This window comes from Euwallacea fornicatus, chromosome 36 (genome assembly GCF_040115645.1).
Source record: "Euwallacea fornicatus isolate EFF26 chromosome 36, ASM4011564v1, whole genome shotgun sequence".
NCBI classification, from domain to species: domain Eukaryota; kingdom Metazoa; phylum Arthropoda; class Insecta; order Coleoptera; family Curculionidae; genus Euwallacea; species Euwallacea fornicatus.
The window spans coordinates 861,184-883,094 of record NC_089576.1 but is presented as its reverse complement, the minus strand read 5'-3'; the positions used below and the strand labels follow the sequence as shown (position 1 = coordinate 883,094).

Below are 21,911 nucleotides of genomic sequence, written 5' to 3'. Positions count from 1 at the left end.
TTATAAAAGAAAACCGGGTATTCTCAATTGAATACACCGGGCTAAACTGCCTACATTGTGTGGTATAATTCAAAACAAACACGTTCAACGCAGAAAGTTTGTTTACACTTTTTGCAACTCCATTGTATCTTCATAACAAATAACATCGCAACTTTTTTTTCAGTTTTAACTAAAAACGTCCCATGCCATCAAACCGAACAGTTTTTGATAAAGGAGCTTTGTGTTTTGGTTCATTTACAGACAGAGAGACAGAGATTAAGTATTAAAGTAATAACAGTACCTAGTCGAGGTGGATAAAAACGAATTTTTGTATCGAACTGGACAGGTTTCTCTTTTATAAATAGTTCACATGCATGGTGTCCAAAGTTTCCTCACCATAGTCTCGTCCACAGATAAAAAGAAATAAAGAAAATCACGTTTTCTGACATTTTGGCGAAGCAGCCTCATCATAGGGCTTAATTTGTACATTTTTCGAGACAAATATATTTTATTATTGCCTGTAAAACGGATATTTTGCATGTTTTGGGGTACCCGTTTGCGAAACTTGAGACTGAAAATGCTTTACACGCCTAAATCTTTATTCGTCGACCGGTATAATCATGCTTGAGGCAATTTATGGTAGCCAGAAAAATACAAAATCGCCATAAATGTGGGTATTTTTTGACCAGTCACTGTAAATTTGTGTTAATTCTTCTGTACAGCATGTAACATAGACTGTTCAACGATTGATGAATTATGTTTTCGTCTATCGCATGTCCAACAATTTCTCCTGGTTTCGAATCATTCAGGTCTCCTGGAAGTTATTCAGATTTATTCAAGTGGTCATATTCAAGTAATAGATTATTTCATTTTGTGTAGGAAGCATTAGTTTTGCACGAGTGTAACTTGGGAAATACAGGTTTTCAGCATCTCTTGAATATAGCGTAAACTCATCGTTACTACTTAATTAACCTTCTGAAATATATGGCTTCCTGATTTCCACTTTTCCTGGAGTGTCTTCGGACAAAATATTGAGACTCAAAATTAGTTTCATCAAATTGTCCTTTGTTAGTCAGAGGATCGACGCGAGAGGGGTAAAACCATTATATCTTCGTCGTCTTCAAGACCTTCTAAACCGTTAGGCAAATGTAGATATCCATACGTCTTTGGCGGATCATCGGGATAAATCCCTTTTTTATGCTAAATGGGAGGGAAATATGTGGAAACGTATTGTTTGTCATAATGCAAATTGTACCCACATTCGCCCATTGCACTCGTTCGAGTAAAAATTCAGTTGCGCCGTAACCCGCAAATTTACGCACAGCAAGTTATTGCCTTTTTTTGGAACGTAAATTCTGAGCAAATCAATTAAAATTTGCGTTCGTACGAAAATACGGTAAATGATCGTAATGAGTGTAAGTTAAACAAAATACTTCTCATGTTTTGGGACTATGAAGTTTGATGGAAATCACTGAACATGCATTGAATATCAGCACCTTTTAAGGGATACTGTTGAGGACTCATTGCTCGAATCACGTAACCTGATTGTCATACAGAGTGTCTCGAAAAAAGAGGCGAAGCTACAACTCGATTGTTTATGAATGGATTTTGATTAATTAAAAACCAAATGAAATTGTATTTTTTGGGCTGCTGCGCAACGCCAAAGTTGATTTATCTAAACTCGAGTTCCGCTTTCGGCGCCGACTTCAAAAAATGGAACAGAACGCCATATTTTCTTGCTTTTTCTGATAGAAAATATTTTTCTGAATTTTATTGATGCGCGACGAGTTAACGTTAAAACAACTTTTAATTGGGAAAAATTAGGAAAATTCGGACAACATGAGCCAGGTGCACATGTGGCAATCCGCATCGTCGTGGCGCCATCTGCGCTATTTTGCGGTCAACTACATTTGGTTTTATTTCATCCTATACAGGATGGTACAAAGACGCCCGGCGCAATGGGCGAGTGGTACCCGTGTGATGCCCAGTCAGAAGACACAAAGTGAGACCACCCCTATCTGTCGGAATCACATCACTCTTTCCTATAATTTTCTGTGAGCACCCATGTCGCGAGTTTTATTATTGTAAATTAGTTTTTTAATACGTTGTTATTGGCGACAGTTATCAAGTGTTAGTTGCGGTAAACACGCTGTTAAATGCAGAAGAAAAATTCTTATTTATAATGCTCAAGTCGACGTATTAGTTCTTGAAGAAATAGAATTTACCAATTTTTTTTTTATAACTTGTTAGACCCATCGGACTCGGAAAAAAATATTTTCTACAGGAGCTGTGCTATTCCCGTAGCTCGATCGATCGTTTTTGGTGTTGACTGCCGATTTCGCAGGTGGGAGTTAGGCTTAATGAACGGTAAACACGGTTTTATCTGCCGCGGCATATAGGGGAGCTTCGATAAGTTTCTTGCGAATCGGTTCGTTTGCTAAAAAAAAAAAAAAAATACTTTTTGCGTAGTTTTGCGAATTAATTGAAAGCGTTTTGTTGATTACCGTCTGAATGCGTAACAGAACCGAAATTAATGCCTAATGAAATCACAATGCACTGACAACTGCTTTGTGTTTTAAAATCAAATCTGGAAATAATCTGATTCCATTGTTCCACCTCTGAATTGTAAAGCATGAATATCTATTGGGCAATTCATGTAAGTCCCATTCGCACGTTGCCAAAACTATAAATAAGCCACGTAAATTTAAACCCAGAGATCTCGAAATTCTTCAGTAAATCACCGAAATTGCCCTGGTACATACACCCAGTCGCTCATTGTCCGTTTTAAATGGCAGATTTTCGCCTATTAATTTTTAATAAGATGACTTATTAGCAGAAATGTGTGTTAGAAATACAATCGTTTGGACTCATCTACATTTTACTACCGATACATGCGGTAATATTAGGAAATTTTCATTTTTTGGTAAGAAACAATTGAATCGGGCTCGTAACAGTGTTCGTACGTATTACGTAAAAAACACTCAATTTTAGTAAAAATTAATATTCGCTCGAGCCTCCTTTGGAGTTTATAACACTTTTAAGAAGGTCTGGCAGGCTTTTAACGATTTTTTATATATTCTGTTCCACAATCAGTACTGTTCCAGATATCAGGGAGTTTTCGCTTTAAACTGTCTTTGTTTTTATTAATTTTGCAGTTTTTTTGTTTTTTTTTGCGGTTCTTTTTGCTGATGATATCGTGCTTTCACACTTTTTCTAACAAGGTTTTTGCCCAAAATGTAAATCTCGATATTTGTCAGCTTGGTTCGCTTTAAAAAAAAAAAAAAAAAAAAAAAAAAAAATTGGTGTGGCCTCCTCATCGTCCAGACTTAAATCCCACAGAAAATCTCTTCGAGACTGCAGATGAGGAAAAGTCAGTTTGGGAATCGTCTCAACGTGAATAATTCGGGCAACGAATCGAAAAATGTCCGGAAAAACGTTGACGATACCACAATTTCAAAGTTGGTTAAGTCGGCCCCCAGGCGATGCCAGAAAATTGTAAAATGCCGCGGCTATCACACAAAATATAAATTTTTATCAATAAAATTACGCGTTCGAATTCGCAAATATAATAGATCAATTGCTAGAAGCTCCAACCCATGGTGGTATTTTTGAGATAAGTTTTAAAAAGGTAAAGAGTCGAAAATGGTCAAAATTGATAGTCATCTTGTAACTTCTGACTACAGAGCGCAACGTATTATCATGGAAACATTTAAGGGGACGGCAGTGCTGCGTAAAGTAATGGAAAAATGCTGATAGACCGAAGGTCAAAAACGCATAATTTCCGATCTACAGGGTGGCACATTTTCAACGATTTTTGCAATTTTACTTTAGATTTATTGACTAAATTTGATTAAATGTCGCGAGTTGCTGCAGACGGTCGATAACTGTGCCGGATGGTCCTCTCCTTGCCTCCTTTACATTCCCAGTTTGCAACCGTAAATATTTCTGCGAGCCCCACGAAAACGGCGATAGATACGAGGGTATTGCTGGGGACCAAAGCGCTAAAGAACTGAAGAATCAATTTAAATTAAGTGTCGGAATTTATACAGGGTGTTCCAAAAAAAGATACGCAGCATAGAATGGTAGATGGCCTAAAAAAACCTTTGTAAATGGCTGCCGACCGAATTGGCATTTTTTTGTACAGGGTCTTGAGGAAAGTAGGTGCACGAAATTCCAAAAATTAAATTCGCGGCATACGATGTCAAAGCAGGAAATTTACATGTACAAATGCCATGTACATGGAAAATGGTGCGTACATGGATAAGGAACTATTAGCATTTTTTAATTATTCTGCCGAGTATTATCGCCTCCTGCCATATCTCCATGATGGTATGTTACACCTCACAAGAGTTGTTCTGCAACGAAATAATTGTAATATTTTCACTTCCTAGTTTAAAAAGTTGCTATAATTATCTTGACCACTGTATTTAACTCAGACCAGCACTATTATAGGTAGTTCGTTTAGCTAACAATAACCCAGCAACAATGCCCCTCCACACAACTGTTTTTCATTAAAATTATCAAGAATTAAAACGTGTTAACGAACTACTTTACATACCCAAGTTACGAGCGTCTATCGAATTAAAAAGAATCTTAACTGTTGTTTAACAGCCCACTGGCCGAACGTCACAACCGGTGACCTAGTGAGTGCTAACCAATAACGCAAGTCAAGTGATTTTGTTCGGATACCATTTACTCGACTTACTTTTATTTTTTTTTCCAAGAAAAATTCAAGCTATGAATCATGTAAATCTAATTATACATTTAATCACGCAAATACTCCATTAGTAATGTTCTTCTTACAGGACCGCGGTCAAGCCAACCTGTTTGCAGTCGTATTCTTAAAGTCCACATGGGATTAACTTTCCCGCATTTGTCCAAGATTCTGGTAAGTTCGTACTAGAGAAATTGGACTTTCCGTGCATTTACCCATAGGGGAAGTCCATAGAACAAAGAACGACCTTCAGTGTTATCACATTGTGCATACACCACAAGTTATATATATATATATATATATATATATATATATAATTTTATATGTGTATATGGTTTGTTTTGCTTAGCAAGTGATTCACCGAGTAAATACAATTAGTATTAATATTGTTACAGATGATATCGGGAGTCGATATTACTGAGTGAGAATTTCAATAGACTTTTACCATTACTATGGAATGAAATTGAGGTGATTTCGAACCAGTCGTGGATAAGAAAATGTTGTGGTGCGCCTTCGTGGTACTCGCCGCTTTTTTCAGGGAATCGTCGTCTGCGCTCGAGGGACCCAACGTTTGCACCAGACAGGAAACGTAAGTTTTTCTTGATTAACGATAAAGAACGATATACCATGTATATACAGGGTGGGGCACCGAGAGCGTCTCGGGGTATTGCGTCCTTATTAATAATTTGATTGAAAATTGTTTTTAGAGGTGTATGTAGGACCTCATTAAAAATATTTTCATTTATACAGGGTGTATATAAAAAAAGAGAAATCTCAAACATATGTTTTTTTTATGGTACACCCTATATTTTATTGCATATTTGGAATTCTAAGAAGAGAATAGTACAAGTTTGTATCACACCTTGGGTCTAAAACGATCCTAATCTCGAGAAATTTTAGAAAATATAAAAATGCAAGAGTTAAGGAAAAATCTTTTTTGCTAGGTGAAATGAGTTACCTGGCTATTATTTTTTATACTAAACCGATATACAGGGTAAGCAAAAAGAGTGGCCAAATTTTACTCCCCTATAATTTAGCATAACTTCCTTATTTCCAATGGAATATACTATACATTTTTATGTATTACTTAGAATCACCAATCAATTCCCTTTCAATTACGTTCTATACCCATCTTTTGCCGTTTTCCCATAATACGAAATTTTATTGAATTTTCAATAACAACATTAAATAAAACGAATTATGCCTCGGATTGGTTGCTATGGTTATTAAAGAACGCTAATCATAGGGGACGAGTTTTAAAAGTGTTTATTACAGTTTAGCAGATTCCCAAAAAAATTTAAAATTTACAGTAAATGCTCGAAACGATCATTTTCAATGCATAATCGGATACGCTTTTGAAAAGAAAATTTCACTTTTGATAACATGCCTGGTGTGATTTCTTTGAACGCGTTTTGAATTCGGATTTTCGTGTCCTCCTTTGTTGCTGGTGGCAATTTGTACACTGCATCTTTAATGTAGCCCCACACAAAAAAATCCATAGAGGTAAAATCGGGCGATCTTGCGGGCCACAACTGCGGACCGCTTCGCCCAATCCGTCTTCGGGGAAACACGGTGTTGAGAACTTCTCTCGCATCTCCATTGAAATGTGCGGGCGCTCCATCTAACTGAAACCACGTTTTTCTTTCAGCTGTTAATGGTATTGCTTCCAATAATTCTAGAAGTCCATTTTCGATAAAGTCTTTGGACACTTGTCCAGTTAAATTGCCTTCAAAATAGTAAGGTCCTGTAAAGAAGAAGCATTTAAAATTCCACCCCACACATTAAGGGACCGTCTGTGCTGTCGATCGACCGTGCGGAAAACTAATGGCTTTTCATCAGCATGATAATGGAAATTATTATTGAAAATTAAATAAAATTTCATATCATGGGAAAACGGTAAAAGATGGGTATAGAACGCTATAGTATCAATTGGAAGGGAATTGAGTAGTGATTCTAAGTAATACATAAAAATGTATAGTATATTCCATTGGAAATAAGAAAGTTATGCTAAATTATAGGGGAGTAAAATTTGGCCACTCTTTTTGCTTACCCTGTATATCGGTTTAGTAAAAAAATAATAGCCAGGTAACTCATTTCACCTAGCAAAAAAGATTTTTCCTTAACTCTTGCATTTTCATATCTTCTAAAATTTCTCGAGAAGAGGATCGTTTCAGACCCAAGGTGTGATACAAACTTGTACTATTCTCTTCTTAAAATTCCAAATATGCAATAAAATATAGGGTGTACCATTAAAAAAGAACATATGTTTGAGATTTCTCTTTTTTTATATACACCCTGTATAAATGAAAATATTTTTAATGAGGTCCTACATACACCTCTAAAAACAATTTTCAATCAAATTATTAATAAGGACGTAATACCCCGAGGCGCTCTTGGTGCCCCACCCTGCATATATATATATACGTATATACAGGGTGTTCCAAAAATATACTGACAAACTTTGCGGGGCGATGAGGGACGTCAGCATAAACTTTTTTCTTGAATTGACATACGTTCGTACATGAATCGCTTGGACAGAAAAAAGGCAATATGGTTTTAGTAGTTATGATCAGTTTTTTTCTTATTGAACTTTGTTTTATTGATAAATAAAAAACATCTTGCGATAATTGTTCAAAATGTGGACCATTGCAATGCAATGCAAAGATTGCACCGTCGATCCATTGACTCGTGGACCCTATCGAATATTTCAGGAATAGATCCTGGATGTGCACAATTGGCCAGTGGTCTTGCTAGAGACCCTCCTCATCACGAATAGTCGTGTCGCGGAACAGACGTTTGAGGTAACGCCAAAGGAAAAAGTCCAGAGGGTTGAGATCAGGAAGGCGCGCGGGCTGGGTTACGGGACCATCCCCTCTGCCGATCAGCCGGTTGGGAAATCGCCGATTCGAGTGCTGACGCACGTTTAAATAAAAATGTGGAGAAGCCCCGTCATGTCGAAACCACAGATTAGTTCGAACGTCTGAAGGAACATTTGCTGGCACCTGTGGCGAAACGTTTCCCAGAAAATGCAGATGAATGTGCGCGTTCAAACAAGCCGGCACCAAGTGAACTATTAGACTCTCTTAAACGATACCAGCCCGCAGGTTTATGTAAAATTGTTGCTGGTGTTTCGTAGAGGCCACAGCATAAGGATTTTCATCGTTCCAGATGTGGCCGTGTCTACTGTTAAAATAATCATCGTGCGTGAAACATGCTTCGTCGGTAAATAAAACTATTCTCCTGAAATGAGGTTCCATTAAGTTGTGACGTAAAAACCATTGGCAAAGAGCAAAGCAATGTGGTTAATTTTCAGGACGTAAAGCTCGTCCGCGTTGTAAACGGTAAGAGCAGAAGAGTCGTTCATGCCCCACACCCTTTACCGTCGACTTGAAGGATCCCATATGGTGCGCACCTGCGCGAACACTTCTGGATTGCTTTCCTTCCACATAGTGTAAAACTCCTTCAAATTCAACCGTACGAACTGTCCTTGTACGACCACCATCACCAGGACGCTTCAGGTTTCCGCTTTCTCTGAGGCATCGGTGGACGGAAGCAAAGTTTGTATGACGCGGGTGCCGGCGTCCCCGACATCTTTGCTCATACAAGCGTGCGGCTTTTCTTCCATTAGAATTTGCTGGACCTTAAGCAAGGTCCGTGCCGGCAAGTCCTTCAGATGAGAAATTGACGTCCATTTTCAACAACAATTTCGATTTACCACTCAATAAATGTAACGTTACTGTGCCAGCTAAATCATGATAATGTACGTATAAACAATACGTGTTACGGCGTTAAGATTGCAATCTTTGGAATCCCCAATTGTGATAAAGAAATGTTGATGCTCTCCTGCAATAACCATAATGGAAACAAATAACTTTCCGAACGAAACACAGCGATTTCCAATTAAATTTAGAATTAATTTCGTTATTTTATGTGACTTAAGATATCTCATTTGCCCTGCAGCTCAAACGGTTTGTTTACGGGCGCATGCTCATTAAAGGCAAAAGTTCGCATTGACGTCCTCCATCGCCCCTCAAAGTTTGGTGGAAAATTTTTGGGACGCCCTGTATACAGTTGACGATTATGTATTATTATCAATACTTGAATTAAAGAAATATCATAATTTTTGTCGAAAAAAAATACTTGCAGATAAGGATAAATTGGCGCTCACAAAGGAAATATTAATCTTGCGAAATTACTAAATTACTTCTATTAATAACAACATAAACATTTGAAGGGGATTTTGAAAATTAGTCATACAGATCCTATGCCGTGCGTTTCGCTCTTTTTTCACATCAATTTTAGCCAAAATTATCTAACAGGTCAAAAATGGTATAAATAACTCACAAAAAACTTTGTATGTAACATTATAAAATAAACTATACATACGAGGATAGTCCCAAAAGTACTCGGCCTCACGCTTGAAGGGCTAAAAACTTTAGGAAATATCACATTGTATTTCGACATAGTCTTTTTTGGGATTAACCCATTTTTCCCGGCGACGTTCTATGGCTTTTATACCCTCTTCATAGCAAAAAGATTCGCATGTTTCCAAAAAGGCATTAACGCCGGACTCCAAATCTTCCTTACCGTCAAATCTCGTTCCACCGAGCTGTTTTTCTAAGTTTGGATAAAAAAAATAATCCGAGGGGACTAAATCTGGCGAACAGGGGGGCCGACGAAGAAGTTCGGAATCAAGTTGATTCAGTTGGAAGTTCGACATGACGGTAGCGCGGACTGGTCGTCTTGGTAAACAAGACTTTGCCAAGTGCGGTGGCTTTTTCCAAGTTTCTTCGCAATATTCTCCATTAATTTTTTTTGCGTTAGGGAGATAGTCGGTTAAAATGACCCCACGTGCATCCCGAAAAACGAACGCCATCACCTTTCCAGTTGATGGAACGGTTTTCGCCTTTACTGAGGCCGATTATCCCATTTGAGCCCTTTGTTTTGACCCCACTTTCGTCTCGATGCGAAATACAGAGCCCACGTTTCATCCTTGATCGCGAGTCGTCGCAAAAACTCGGCTCCATTGCTGCGAAATCTGATACAGAGCCTTCACATATCCAATGGTTCGGTCAAAATGTGATGTACAGTACTTTTTGAAACGCCCATCTTCCAATACAGTTCTGGAGATTCTCACCACAATATCTGCCGTGGTCAGATCTGGAGTGTTGTCGGGTCGACCACTGCGTAGTTCGTCTTGACAGTTCACGCTCGTTTAAACTCTGCCGACCAATATTTTGCAGTTGTCGACGAAGGACAGAGTTCTCGCAGAGTAGAATCTAGCTCTGTTTTGATGCTGGACCTTTCAAGTGAAAGTATTGAATCGTGGGTCGGAGACCAATTTTTTCCATGTTCACGGAACCTCTAAAAGTGTTCACTAAAAACGGCCACAAAACCAACACAAGTCGACGTGGCACCCTCAAACTTTCGACAATAAACATTTTAATTTTAAGTCTTTGTAATTTAGGCAAATTTTTAACGAAAAAAGCGCTATCTATATGTCAGGTCGGCTACTTCTGGGACTGTCCTTCCTCTTTTAATAAAATTAGAGGATTAAGTAAACAATAAATTAACAAAATGTTATCTGGCTTCTGTTGACTTGACGTGGCAAAGCAGTTAGAGCTTCCTTAGATGGAAAAGGTTTTTTTTCCCTTTTATTCATATTAAATCCACGAAAATACTGGCACAAGCCTCAAGTAGATTTCAATTTTTGCAAGAGTGTAGTGGGGCTCTTTTAAGAAGATCCAAAGTAATTCATGATATGTCAAAAACCACTCGTCGACCAAAAATACCGCTCGCACCAGTAAAAAGTGAGACAAAAAGTGTACTAAAAATGTTTCATTATCAGCTTTCTCCCGATAGTGGTTGTCGAATGTGTTGATGAATACGAAAATCAAAATTTTCATACAAATCAAGACGTAAGATTTTCAAGGTTAGGTTTTTGTAATATGGGCAAAATCTCAACAACAAAATCGCCCTCTATGTGACAGGCCAGGTACCTCTGGGACTATCCTCGCAGGGACGGTTGTCACTATTCGATCGCTGCGATTTTTTAGTTTCAAGCACGCGCTAGGCCTAATAGTCACATAACAGTTTCTAGTAAAATTCCGCATTAAATAAGAATATTTTATCGGGTTGTTCGATAATTAATGTCGTATTTTCTATATTTTTTCAAAGTGAATATACCAATATTAATAATAAATATTAATCGATGATGTGGCGGCCATCTTGGTGGATAACCTTTCGCCATCTCTCGGCAAGTTGGGAAAACTCCGCGTTCGAAAAAGCCTCGATTTTTAGAAGTAAAAAATTGATTTAACTCATTTTTAACGGCTCGATCAGAATCGGAATTTTTACCATTCAAGTGATTTTGAAGAGAACGAAACAAATAATAATCTGATGGCGCTAAGTCAGGGCAATATGGTGGACGAGGTATCGGTTCCCAATTTAGTTCCAATAATTTTTGATGTGTTATTAAAGACGTAAGGGGTCCAGCGTCATCATGATGGACCAGTGCCCCTTTGCGATTGGCGAGTTCAGGCCGTTTTCTTTCGATTTCTTCGTTCAATTTCGACAGCCGACGACAGTAAACATTCGAATCAATAGTTTGGTTTCTCGGACGCAGTTCAAAGCAAAGAATACCCTGGTAGTCCCACCGCACAGATAGCAAAATCTTCGTTTGATGAATGTTGGCTTTGGACGTCGATTGCGCAGGTTTATCTTGTTTGGTCCATGATCGTTTTCGGACTACGTCATCGTAGACGATCCATTTTTCATCACCCGTTACGACTCTTTTTAGAAGTGGGTCGTTTTGGTTGCGATTCAGCGAAGAATCGCTTATGTCAATGCGTTGGGTGAGGTGAGTTTCCTTCAATTCGTGAGGAACCCAAACATCCGATTTGCTGACGTACTCAAGCTCTTTTAAACGCAGAGAAACGACCGAATCAACTTTTCTGCCATCTCTCGAGTTGTCATACGCCGATCAGCTTCGATTGAGGCCTTAAGTTTATCGTTACCAATGGTGATTGGGCGTCCAGCGTGTTGGACATTAAAATTTCCGGAAGGAAAGCGAGAAAACCGACGCCGGCAGTGGCGTTCAGTGAGGCAGCCCTCACCATGGACTTCGCACAATTCCTTCTGAGCTCGTGCTGCATCTTTGCCCTTTCGAAAGTGAAATAATGAAATGTGTCGATGATGCTCACTTCGACTGTCCATCTTCAACTTAAATTTTAAACGACTTCTTGTTGACTAATCGCGTTCGATTTTCGATCGAAAAAAGCCTGAAACATAGCCTTTAAAATGGCACATGCGACGAGATCACTATCACTCGATATAAATATAAATTAATCCGTCTAGGAGAATAAAATGACCTTGATTATCGAACGACCCAATAATATGTAATCGGAAAAACCCTCAAAACTTGTGCAATTCTGAAGGGTCAGGTGAAATTCCGGAATTCATTGGGACGCTCACGTAAAATTCAACGATTTGGGGCAACTCGTGTTGGTAATAGTAGTTTCGTAAGGCGAGAGGTACATTGGCGCGCAAATCTTATTTTAGAAAACGAATAGCGAGCTAGGGAGTTGGTAAGCTTGCGTAAGTACGCCAATGGTCGGTTGCAATGGGCGAGTGCGCCAGCGTGTACGTTGTTAAGCAATACACGATTTAAAGTATTTTTTCTCGGTGATTTTGTCGCTAATAACATAGATACCAAACTTATCCATCTAAACTGATATACTATCTAAGGAAGGCAAATATTGGTAAACACCTAGTATTTAAATGCATATGCTACCACTATTGCCTCGCTTTGATACACCCATAATGATTCCCAACTACATCTTCATTTCCCTGCTATTTCTGTTTAATTTTCTTACTCATAGCTTAATCGTTTCGCATTGAAAATCACGTGTCGCCCAGAAAAAGCCTTATTGTTCCATTTCATTGTTTACCACCATTATGTTCTCGAACCTTTAGACTATGGTTATCAGGTAATCAAGGTCGCGATTCTTAATGACAATTTCCTTTTAATTTAAGTCCGAACTCGGTTTGCTAACAGCCAAGTGAGAATAAACTGTAAGCATTATGTTCCTTGAAAGTAAAGCAGTCGGTGTACGTACATAATTGCAATTAGAACGTAATTGTAGTACCACGATTTGCTTAGACTAATAAACTTACGTAATTATACGATCAAGTAGGAGCAAAAAGTGTTATTAACCATTCAATGCGTTAATGGTACGCAGAGTATCAGACACTTCCTGAAGCTTGTGGTCGATGCAATGAGCAATACACGAAGTGGATGAATCATATTGCAAGGTCTTCAGATTTGAGCGTAACATTTGTATATCTGCTGTTGAGAACATTTGAGAAGAACACGGCTTTGTCAGCTAAACCATGTCAATGCTGCTCCACATGAGGTCGTGTAAAGATTAAATATAACTGTGAAGTATTATTTCAGCCATTTTGACTGAACGTGACAGAAATGATTTCTGCGGCGTTGCCAGAATTCCAATGGAATAGGCTCTGACAACGATAAATCTAAAGGGGAATTTCAGCCTAATCAGCAGGCGCAGTTAGACCACCAAAAGACGCTTGCGCGATCTGCACAAATCGGAAGAGATAAGGATGATTTTAAAAAATCATAAAATTTATAACGTACAATTTCAGTTGTAGCTTATACTGCGCTATATTGGTGCTCACTCTGTGTATATACAGTGAGGGGCAAAAGTACTGGCACGCCAGAAGCTCTAACACAAACTGACTGGTTTCGGTGCACCAGCAAATAGCAAAACCAATGAGAACTAATTTATTTTGAACCTCATGTCTTAACGTATTAGTTGCGCCTGCGTTAACATTGTATGACTTTTTTAACAAGTAATAAATTGCAAATATGGATATTACCAAAGGGTGCCAATAGTTTTGTCCCGCACTGTATTTCAATTGATTGAAAAAATCTAAAAGTATATAAACGATTTTGTTACGCGTATGTAAAAGTTAGAATGAATTAAAACATACATTACAAAATTCCAATGCAAATTTACAATGATCGCAATACGTGACTAAACCGAGATACTGTTAGAAATCATCCACGTGAAACCAATTTTCATAATTGAAGACCACTGAGATGTCCACCTCTTTCTAGAGGCAATCGCGCTGCAAGATTCGACTGTAGTCAAGAATAACGAATAAGGAATAAGAAATTGATTGGGCTGCACTTTTATTCCCTGACGAATCCAAATTTGGATTTCACCCAGGTTCTCATCGAATAAAAGTGTAAAGACGGTCTGGAAACATTGTATTTTTACATATCCAGGAAGTCCATTCATATAGAGATGGTACAATCATGCTATGGGCCGGAATAATGATTGATGGTAGAACCGACCTCGTTTTCCCAATATCGATTTCCAACAGCTTTGCAGTACATCTATACCATTCTCGACCCTACAATCCGACTGTTTACTGGCGCTGTTGGGGAAAACTTTCTTTTCATGCTCGATGATAACGCTCGATCACATTGCCGCTGTTGTGATAGACTGGTTGTCCGACGAAGGAATTGTCGCACTGCCATAGCCAGCACAATCGCCAGATCTGAATTCGATTGACCATGCATGGGACAGGTTTCAAAGAAGGGTTTCGTCACATATGGCCGATATTCACGGTGCCCTTCGATTCCGGGAGCTACTGTCGGAAGAATACCACAAGCGGAAATATCATTTTGAGCATGAACCGCAGAATTAGGGTTGCAATCGATAATCGTGGAAGCCACACTTTGAATTAAACTTTATCTTTTCTGGTTGCCGAGAATGTTTTGTCAAGTTAAAGGAAGGGCGTTCTTAGTTGTATTTACAACTCACGAATAAATCGAGATAATGTAGAAATTCATCAAAAAAGCTTCGTTTTGTTGTACGATAAACACTTTTTAACACTATACAGGGTCTTTCCTAAGTACGGTACATAACATCGGGAGCGTATTCTGCAGCTAAAATGAAAGTAATTTTGTTACATAAACTATATCCCAACAATGCTTCGTTGCGGAAATACAGGGTGTGAAAATTTCTTTAAAAAATTGTAATTTTTATGTATGTAAAAAATGTAATGTAAAAAATTACAATTTTTTAAAGAAATTTTCACACCCTGTATTTCCGCAACGAAGCATTGTTGGGATATAGTTTATGTAACAAAATTACTTTCATTTTAGCTGCAGAATACGCTCCCGATGTTATGTACCGTACTTAGGAAAGACCCTGTATATAAAGAGGTTCAATCTATTTATAAGATAACTTTTGACTTTTACCATGCGATCCTCTCAAGGTATTATCGTTTTCGTCCACCACCAAAAGACACATTTTTAATCATTTTCAGCTACACCGTCAGTGTACGAATATCCGAAGAGCAACCATATCAAGTTCGAGAGTTCGTTTGGTGTCTTAACGTCCCTCCAAGATGCTCCAAGTACAAAATCAAGTTCAGGACCGTCTACAAAGATCAACAATTGGTGAAGATGCGCCCGGTGGAAGAATGCTGCAAAGGGTATGCCAAAAATGCCGCTGAAAACCGCTGTCTTCCTGTGTGTTCCACTGAGTGCCTGCATGGGTCCTGTACCGCCCCTGAAACCTGTCAGTGCGAGACAGGTTACGGAGGACCTAACTGTGATATCAGTGAGTATTTATGTATCATAGAACCTTATTTTCCTTTCCCAGAAACAATTAAGTCGAGAGTTATAAGAGAATTTGTAAAATGCCGGCGAATGCTCGCGAATCGCGCCGCGCATATCCCCCCTTTATGCTTTAGTACCTTTTTGATCTGAAAAAAAATCATACATTTTTCAGTCTGTCTACAATGGTCATTAGGTTACTCTAATGGCATTCGCCTTTCGGAGGTACTCTTTCTTTCATCCTCCTTTCTTGAATTCCTTCTTCAAAGCCACCGTTGTGACGTCTCCGGTCATAGCGTGTCTTCGTTCAATCATTCTCAAACTTCTTCTGCACTCGATGGTGAATGTTTTGGAGGTGCAGGTGAAGGATGTAATCTTCGACGGTGAAGAAATTTCGCAAGACTGCCAAATAGGAGGTTTATTGGTAATTGTAATTCTCATCCACTGAATGGTGTTCTTCCCCAGCACTGCAGCTCGGCAAGCCTTCAGGAATAACTGAAGGCAGCTAGGTCAGTGAGTTTAATGTTGATGTGCATTACTCCAAGATGATTTTTCAAGATTTCGATGGGTGCAACGATTTTATTCTTGCACTCAGTATTGCCCGGTCGCCACGACGTCATTGGTTAGCATCGGTCCATTGCGAGCGATATTGGTCAATTGCGGCTATTTGTGCCTTTTTTCTCCACATCTTCACCCCTCGACCTCTATTTTCTCTTCCCCGTTGTTTCTTTGTTACTTCAGCGGTCGAGTTTCTCTTTTTAAATCGGCAAAATCTGTGCCGCAGTCGAATTAAGTGGTTCCTGTTACCCTTCAGTTTTGATTTCGTCGTCCTAGTTCCCCATTAAAATGGAGAAGACTTTGTTACGTCGATGCAGAGGTAGATGGTCATTCCTTAAACTCTGCTGGCGCCTTTTGAGACAGTTAAATCAATTAAAAGGCCTTTGCCTGCTTCAGGCCACTGCGAGATTTCGTTGGAATTCGGAGTTCTACCGGTTAGCTAAGGTTGAGAAACCTGCCCAACATGTGTGTCCTAAAGTTCGATTTCCAACGCTCTACGGATCTTCAAAATGTCTACTTTTACCCAACAAGACATTGAAAATATCTTCTTGAAGGGGAGCTACGAGAGCTGCTGTTTCATTCATTCCCGTTGAATTGTAGGACATTGCAGTACCGCCATGTTTCACCTCTCTATGTTATGTATGTCTATCTACAATATTCAGCTAGACAAAGGGTGATACGAGAAATGTTAGCCAATGATGCAACCGAATGCATTTACTGCACTTTTCTATTGAGAAATACCGATTGATCATGTACTACTGATATTTCCGCGATTATCTCAGCTTTGATGCATTTCTAAGAAATATTTCTTTCATTCAATTGCAAATGTTCTGCGCAAGCGCTACCGCATTGTTTATGTATTTCGTTAAATCACAATCCCATAACTTACTCCTTGTGTTTGCTTGTTTAATATAAAAACTAGCTCTGGATCGATGTCCAAATGCAGAGGCAAAACCGACTCTAACAGGTAGATCAGTGATCGAGCCCTTTTCTACCCCGAAAAAAAAATGCTCTATTTTTTCAATTATCTGCTTTATTATGTAATTATTCGTGCTCAGTTTCATTCTTCCTCTCTGTAATAATCGATTGCGACCAGTGGAGGGGCCGCGAACTGGGTTTGCTTGCAAGTCACGGTCCTCACCTCTGCGCCTAAAATCCAAACAATCTTCACCATTACGCCTTCCGCAGGTTGTCCAAAGGGACAGTGGGGCCGCGAGTGCCAAAACAAGTGCAAATGTGAAAACAACTCAACTTGCGATCCGTTCGACGGGCATTGCAGTTGCTCCAGAGGTTGGATAGGACAGTTTTGCCAGAAAAGTTGTCCACAAGGCAGCTACGGACAGGACTGTTTGGAGGAATGTAGATGCGAAAATGGCGATTGCGATCACGTATCTGGAAAGTGTAAATGTCACCCTGGCTACACTGGACCGCTGTAAGTTTGATCCTAGATTTTCAGAAAAACAAAATCTCAATCAAATTAGTCTCTGTCGGGTGATCTTTAACGATCCGTATTGGTGGAAAGTCAGCTCACGGGGAGTGATCTGATCTAGCTCATTGTTTCCTAAAAGAACTTAGGTGATGGCGTCTCAATAGCCTTCCTGTAACGAGAGAAATAATCATTTTTATTTAAGTTTTTTATTTTTTTCCCTAGTTGCGACGATCCCTGTCCAATCGGAACCCACGGTGACTACTGCAAGTCGAAATGTCCTTGTCAAAATGGTGGTACTTGCGACTCAGTGACTGGTAGCTGCTTTTGCAAGGCGGGATGGACTGGACAAGTATGCGCCAATCGCTGTCCCTTTGGCTTCTGGGGCGATGGTTGCTCGCAGAAGTGTGACTGTTTCAACGGGGCTTCGTGCCATCACATCAACGGTACCTGCGAGTGTTTGCCAGGATTCACGGGAGATCGGGTAAATTAATTCATTTCTGACCAATTTTAAAATCGTAGGGTTAAACTGATGTCCATACTAGCAGGACTCTGGCATTCGCTACGAAATCTCCTTACCAAAAACCGAACCTTAGTTTTATCTTGACCCACACGATGGGCGATGCCGGATAGTTTTTTTTCTATTAACTAACCGGGCAATTTGCAGTGCTTGGACGTGTGCCCTGAAGGCAAATGGGGCAAAGACTGCAGGAACAACTGCATCTGTCAAAATGGGGCAAAATGTTCCAACAAAGATGGCTCCTGCGTGTGCTCCCAAGGATGGACCGGGAATCTTTGCGATCAACGGTCCTGCCCCGATGGCTTGTGGGGCCCTAAATGCCAGAAGTCTTGCGAGTGCAACTCGGAAAATACTCAGTTGTATGATCAATATTGAACCAATCGAATTGGAGTTAATCTCGCTTTTCAGGTGCCACGCTTCGACGGGCGATTGCGACTGCAAACCCGGCTGGAATAGCAAAGACTGCTCGAGACCTTGCCCTATTTTAACTTACGGAAAAGGTTGCTCTGGAATTTGCAAATGCGAGAACAACGCTCAGTGCTCCCCAGTCAACGGGACTTGTCTGTGTGGACCCGGTTTTACCGGGAAGCAATGCGAACAACCTTGCCCCAGCGGCACTTACGGAATGGACTGCGCCCATCCCTGTGATTGTATGTCTGTTTTCTTTTTGTTTGAATACTAAGTAATCGCAAATATGTCTTGAAGGCAAAAATGGGGCGTCCTGTTCCACGGAAACAGGCCAGTGCCAGTGTCCACCCGGTTGGGAGGGCCAGCAGTGCGACCGACCCTGTAGTAACAATCAATATGGTATGCAGTGCAAGAACAAATGCGATTGTAGGAATGGTGCTTCTTGTAACCCCGTCAATGGTTAGCTGATACTCATTATTTTGATTTATGTAGAAAGCTGCGAAAGCTGAATATGAAGTTTTACTTTAGTTTTCTTTAATGGTTCCTAAAGGCTGTATCCCTTTGCCCTTGCACGAATTTTTTTGCATGCGATCATTGTTGGTTTTTTGTGTTATTGCGTAGGAACCTGTACTTGTGCAGCCGGGTTCACGGGACCTTTGTGCGAAAGCAAATGCCAAACCGGGTATTTTGGTGTCAACTGCGAGCAGGTTTGTCAGTGTCAGGACGATAACAACTTGGGCTGCGACGCAGTCACTGGGAAATGTATCTGTAAGCTTGAATGGAAAGGTAACAAGTTATTTTTTTCTAGTCACGTTTGCGAGATTCCGTAGTGCTTAGAGCGAAAGTAACGTAAACGTCCCGACTTTGTTTAAGTTTAGTTGTTTGCTGTAGAAAGATCGGTCACGATGCCCATTTAACAATGTTGTTAGTTGGGTGTACAGGGTGAACGTATCTGTCTGTGCTGTTGTCACAGGAAATTCTTATTTCCAAAAAATATAGAAAGCTAAATGGTACAAACCCCCCCAGGTGTGAAATGTGAAACCCAATGTCCGGAGGGCAAGTTCGGCCCCAATTGCGACCAGGATTGCAACTGCAAAAACAACAGCTCCTGCGACCCGGAGAGTGGAAAATGCTACTGTTCACGGGGGTGGCAGGGCGAGGATTGCACGCAGTCCTGCGACATCGGCTGGTACGGTATCGGATGCAAGCAAAAGTGCCCTGAAGTGTCCATAGGTAACTTAACTCTAATTCTCAGGCTTTACCACATTTTCGTCTTAATTGTTTTTATCAGGAAATCGGACATGCGATCACGTTACCGGGGAATACGTTTGCCCACCGGGTTATTTGGGCTTGACATGCGATCATCCCTGTCCAATTCACACTTTCGGAAAGAACTGCAAGCAGAATTGTTCTTGCAGGAATGGCGGCGATTGCCATCACGTTACTGGTAAGTTAGGTTTGTTTTGGTGTAAAATTATGCTCAATTTTTTACGGTAGGTGAATGCCAGTGCCTCCCCGGATGGATGGGTTCTCACTGCAGCTCCCCATGCAAACCTGGCAGCTTCGGCATGAACTGCAGTCAATACTGCAAGTGCCAAAACGGTGGAGAATGCAGGAGGAACGACGGCGTTTGTAGGTGCAAACCGGGATGGACGGGAACCCAATGCACAGAGAGTAAGTTCCCTTCCTAAATAAATATAGAAATCAAAACGTTTAAATAAAGTATTAGCGAGTTTCACGGTTCTTACGGAAACCATTTTCTTGGTAAAGCTAGCAGTACGTTGATGCAGTATCTTCTCTTCTTTTTTAGTTTGTCCTGAGGGTTACTATGGTGACCACTGCATGCAGCCGTGCGAGTGTCAAAACGACAACTTCATCTGTCATCCGTCAGAGGGTTGCATATGTCGGCACGGTTTCACCGGACCGAAATGCGATGAATCGAATTTGTTGCGTTTGCTGAACAAAGAATCTGAGGGCAGCAATGCCGGAATTGTGGTGGCTGTTGTTATGGTGTTTGCAATTTTCGCCACCATCGTCTTCCTGGTCATCTTCTACTACAAACGCAGGGTGTCTAACTTGAAGACTGAAATTGCTCATGTACAGTACATAGCAAATCCGTCCGGGTTTGCACCTGGTAAGTGAATGAGCTGTCGTAAGTGACGTGATGAACGAGGCGTTGGCTTAGTCAGCTATGGGTATTCTTCGAACACAAATTTAATTTCAATATCTTAAGATTTCCTAGTAGTTCAAAACTGAGTCAGTATAAATACCTAAGTATGTCTTCCAATTGTCGATTACTGAACGTCTCATTTGAGGGCTAAGGTTCATGCAATTTGAGAACTGTTTTATTTCTAGCACCTTTTTAGCCTTTTATGAAGAAAATTTGACGGTTCCGCGTACGAAAACTTATCTTTTAGAGCTCGACAAGGCCATTAATTTTAATGCTGCATGGAAATGGACGTTGTCAACATAGTCAAAAACCTTGGTGGTAATATGGAATGCTTTTTTGAGGAATTAAAAAAACCCGGAATTTTCTAGGGTTAATGTAACGCAAGATGTAAACAGACTCAAAATTGATTTTTAGGTGTCAAAAAGTGATTTTTTTTACTTAATAGAGAGCTCAAATCAGAACTAACAAAACAATGTAATTGCGGGGAAAATCATGAAAAGTTGTTCTCCTTTCTCTATAGAATATCGTATTTTTCACCTAATAGAAAGCACTATTTCAATCTGAAAGAACTGCGAAGCGTTGTGCGACGTAAATGCAGTCAAAGCACGTCTTTCGGGGTCAAAAAGCGCCTTTTTGAAATTTTAATATTATTCAAATTTCGTTTTTGTCCCATATCGATTCCCTGTTTTTATTTTCAGACCAAAACCACTTTGACAATCCCGTATACACGTACCAAGGAGTCATAAAACGTGACAACGAAACGTTGCTCAACAACGCGAAGCGTATAGTCAACAACCTGGAGAAGCCCTCGAACATGGAACGTGCTAGATTGGGAATAGCGTGTTGCTCCACCGACGACGAGGACTTTATTCCCAAAGGTGCCCGAAATCGCACCGTTTCGAGCTCCCCTTTATTTTTTACATCTTCAGGAGCTTACGGTACCAACGTCGACGAGCTGAGGAGGCTGAAAAATAAAGACGCAGACGCCACGAATCCGAACATCTATCACAGCATCGATAAACTGGATCACGTCTATGATGAAATCAAGCAAAAGGATGTCAAAGACATCGGTAAGTAGTTCGCAACCGTGAGGGAAGATGCGTGTAATGGTGATAACAAATTATTTAGAATTTTCTTTTTGATGTAGGCTTCGTCAAATGGAAATAATAGAGTCGTCATGTAAGTTGGCTGTAGCGATCTTTCTAATCTAAAATGCCACACGTATTTGTTTTTTCTTTTTGGCACCGTTTTCTTTATACACTCCCGGGTGTAAAATTAGAGTGACTAAAAAAACTCGTTAAAGCTCGCACTAACGAATTCAGGGGAGCTCTTTGCCAGTTTGGAATAGTTTCTCTTCCAAATCCAAAACGATCTTGACACGAGTCACACATTTCCATGAGCGATCAGCAAAGAAAACCTCCGTTTGGGGGAGACTCACTTATGACGTGGGGAAATTCTTCCTGAAACTCATATGGAGTTAGTCAT

General features: G+C 40.0%; 1 protein-coding gene and 1 long non-coding RNA gene across 5 annotated transcripts in view; one reads left to right on the top strand and one right to left on the bottom strand.

The window, feature by feature from the left end:
• The window catches only part of drpr (draper), a 36,459-nt gene that overhangs the window by 3,104 nt on the left and 11,444 nt on the right, over positions 1 to 21,911 (top strand). Inside the window, exons 2-17 of one of the 4 annotated variants that reach the window (XM_066300414.1) lie at positions 4,785 to 4,867; positions 5,089 to 5,282; positions 15,053 to 15,348; positions 17,091 to 17,334; positions 17,554 to 17,812; positions 17,996 to 18,207; positions 18,257 to 18,498; positions 18,554 to 18,715; positions 18,878 to 19,042; positions 19,283 to 19,489; positions 19,548 to 19,703; positions 19,754 to 19,930; positions 20,067 to 20,390; positions 21,125 to 21,304; positions 21,356 to 21,496; positions 21,574 to 21,605. In XM_066300414.1, the coding sequence (XP_066156511.1) occupies positions 5,191 to 5,282; positions 15,053 to 15,348; positions 17,091 to 17,334; positions 17,554 to 17,812; positions 17,996 to 18,207; positions 18,257 to 18,498; positions 18,554 to 18,715; positions 18,878 to 19,042; positions 19,283 to 19,489; positions 19,548 to 19,703; positions 19,754 to 19,930; positions 20,067 to 20,390; positions 21,125 to 21,304; positions 21,356 to 21,496; positions 21,574 to 21,593 (2,877 nt within the window). In that variant the 5' untranslated portion in view covers positions 4,785 to 4,867; positions 5,089 to 5,190 and the 3' untranslated portion in view covers positions 21,594 to 21,605. Of the gene's footprint in view, positions 1 to 2,879; positions 2,903 to 4,592; positions 4,726 to 4,784; positions 4,868 to 5,088; positions 5,283 to 15,052; positions 15,349 to 17,090; positions 17,335 to 17,553; positions 17,813 to 17,995; positions 18,208 to 18,256; positions 18,499 to 18,553; positions 18,716 to 18,877; positions 19,043 to 19,282; positions 19,490 to 19,547; positions 19,704 to 19,753; positions 19,931 to 20,066; positions 20,391 to 21,124; positions 21,305 to 21,355; positions 21,497 to 21,573; positions 21,606 to 21,911 lie in introns of those variants that run through there. The other 3 variants (XM_066300413.1, XM_066300412.1, XM_066300411.1) reach the window with 3 other exon arrangements.
• Positions 567 to 2,570, bottom strand: LOC136349126 (uncharacterized). Its single transcript, XR_010733762.1, has 3 exons — positions 2,484 to 2,570; positions 2,205 to 2,416; positions 567 to 793 (listed from the first exon to the last, which is right to left on the bottom strand). It is a non-coding gene; the product is annotated as an uncharacterized lncRNA (long non-coding RNA).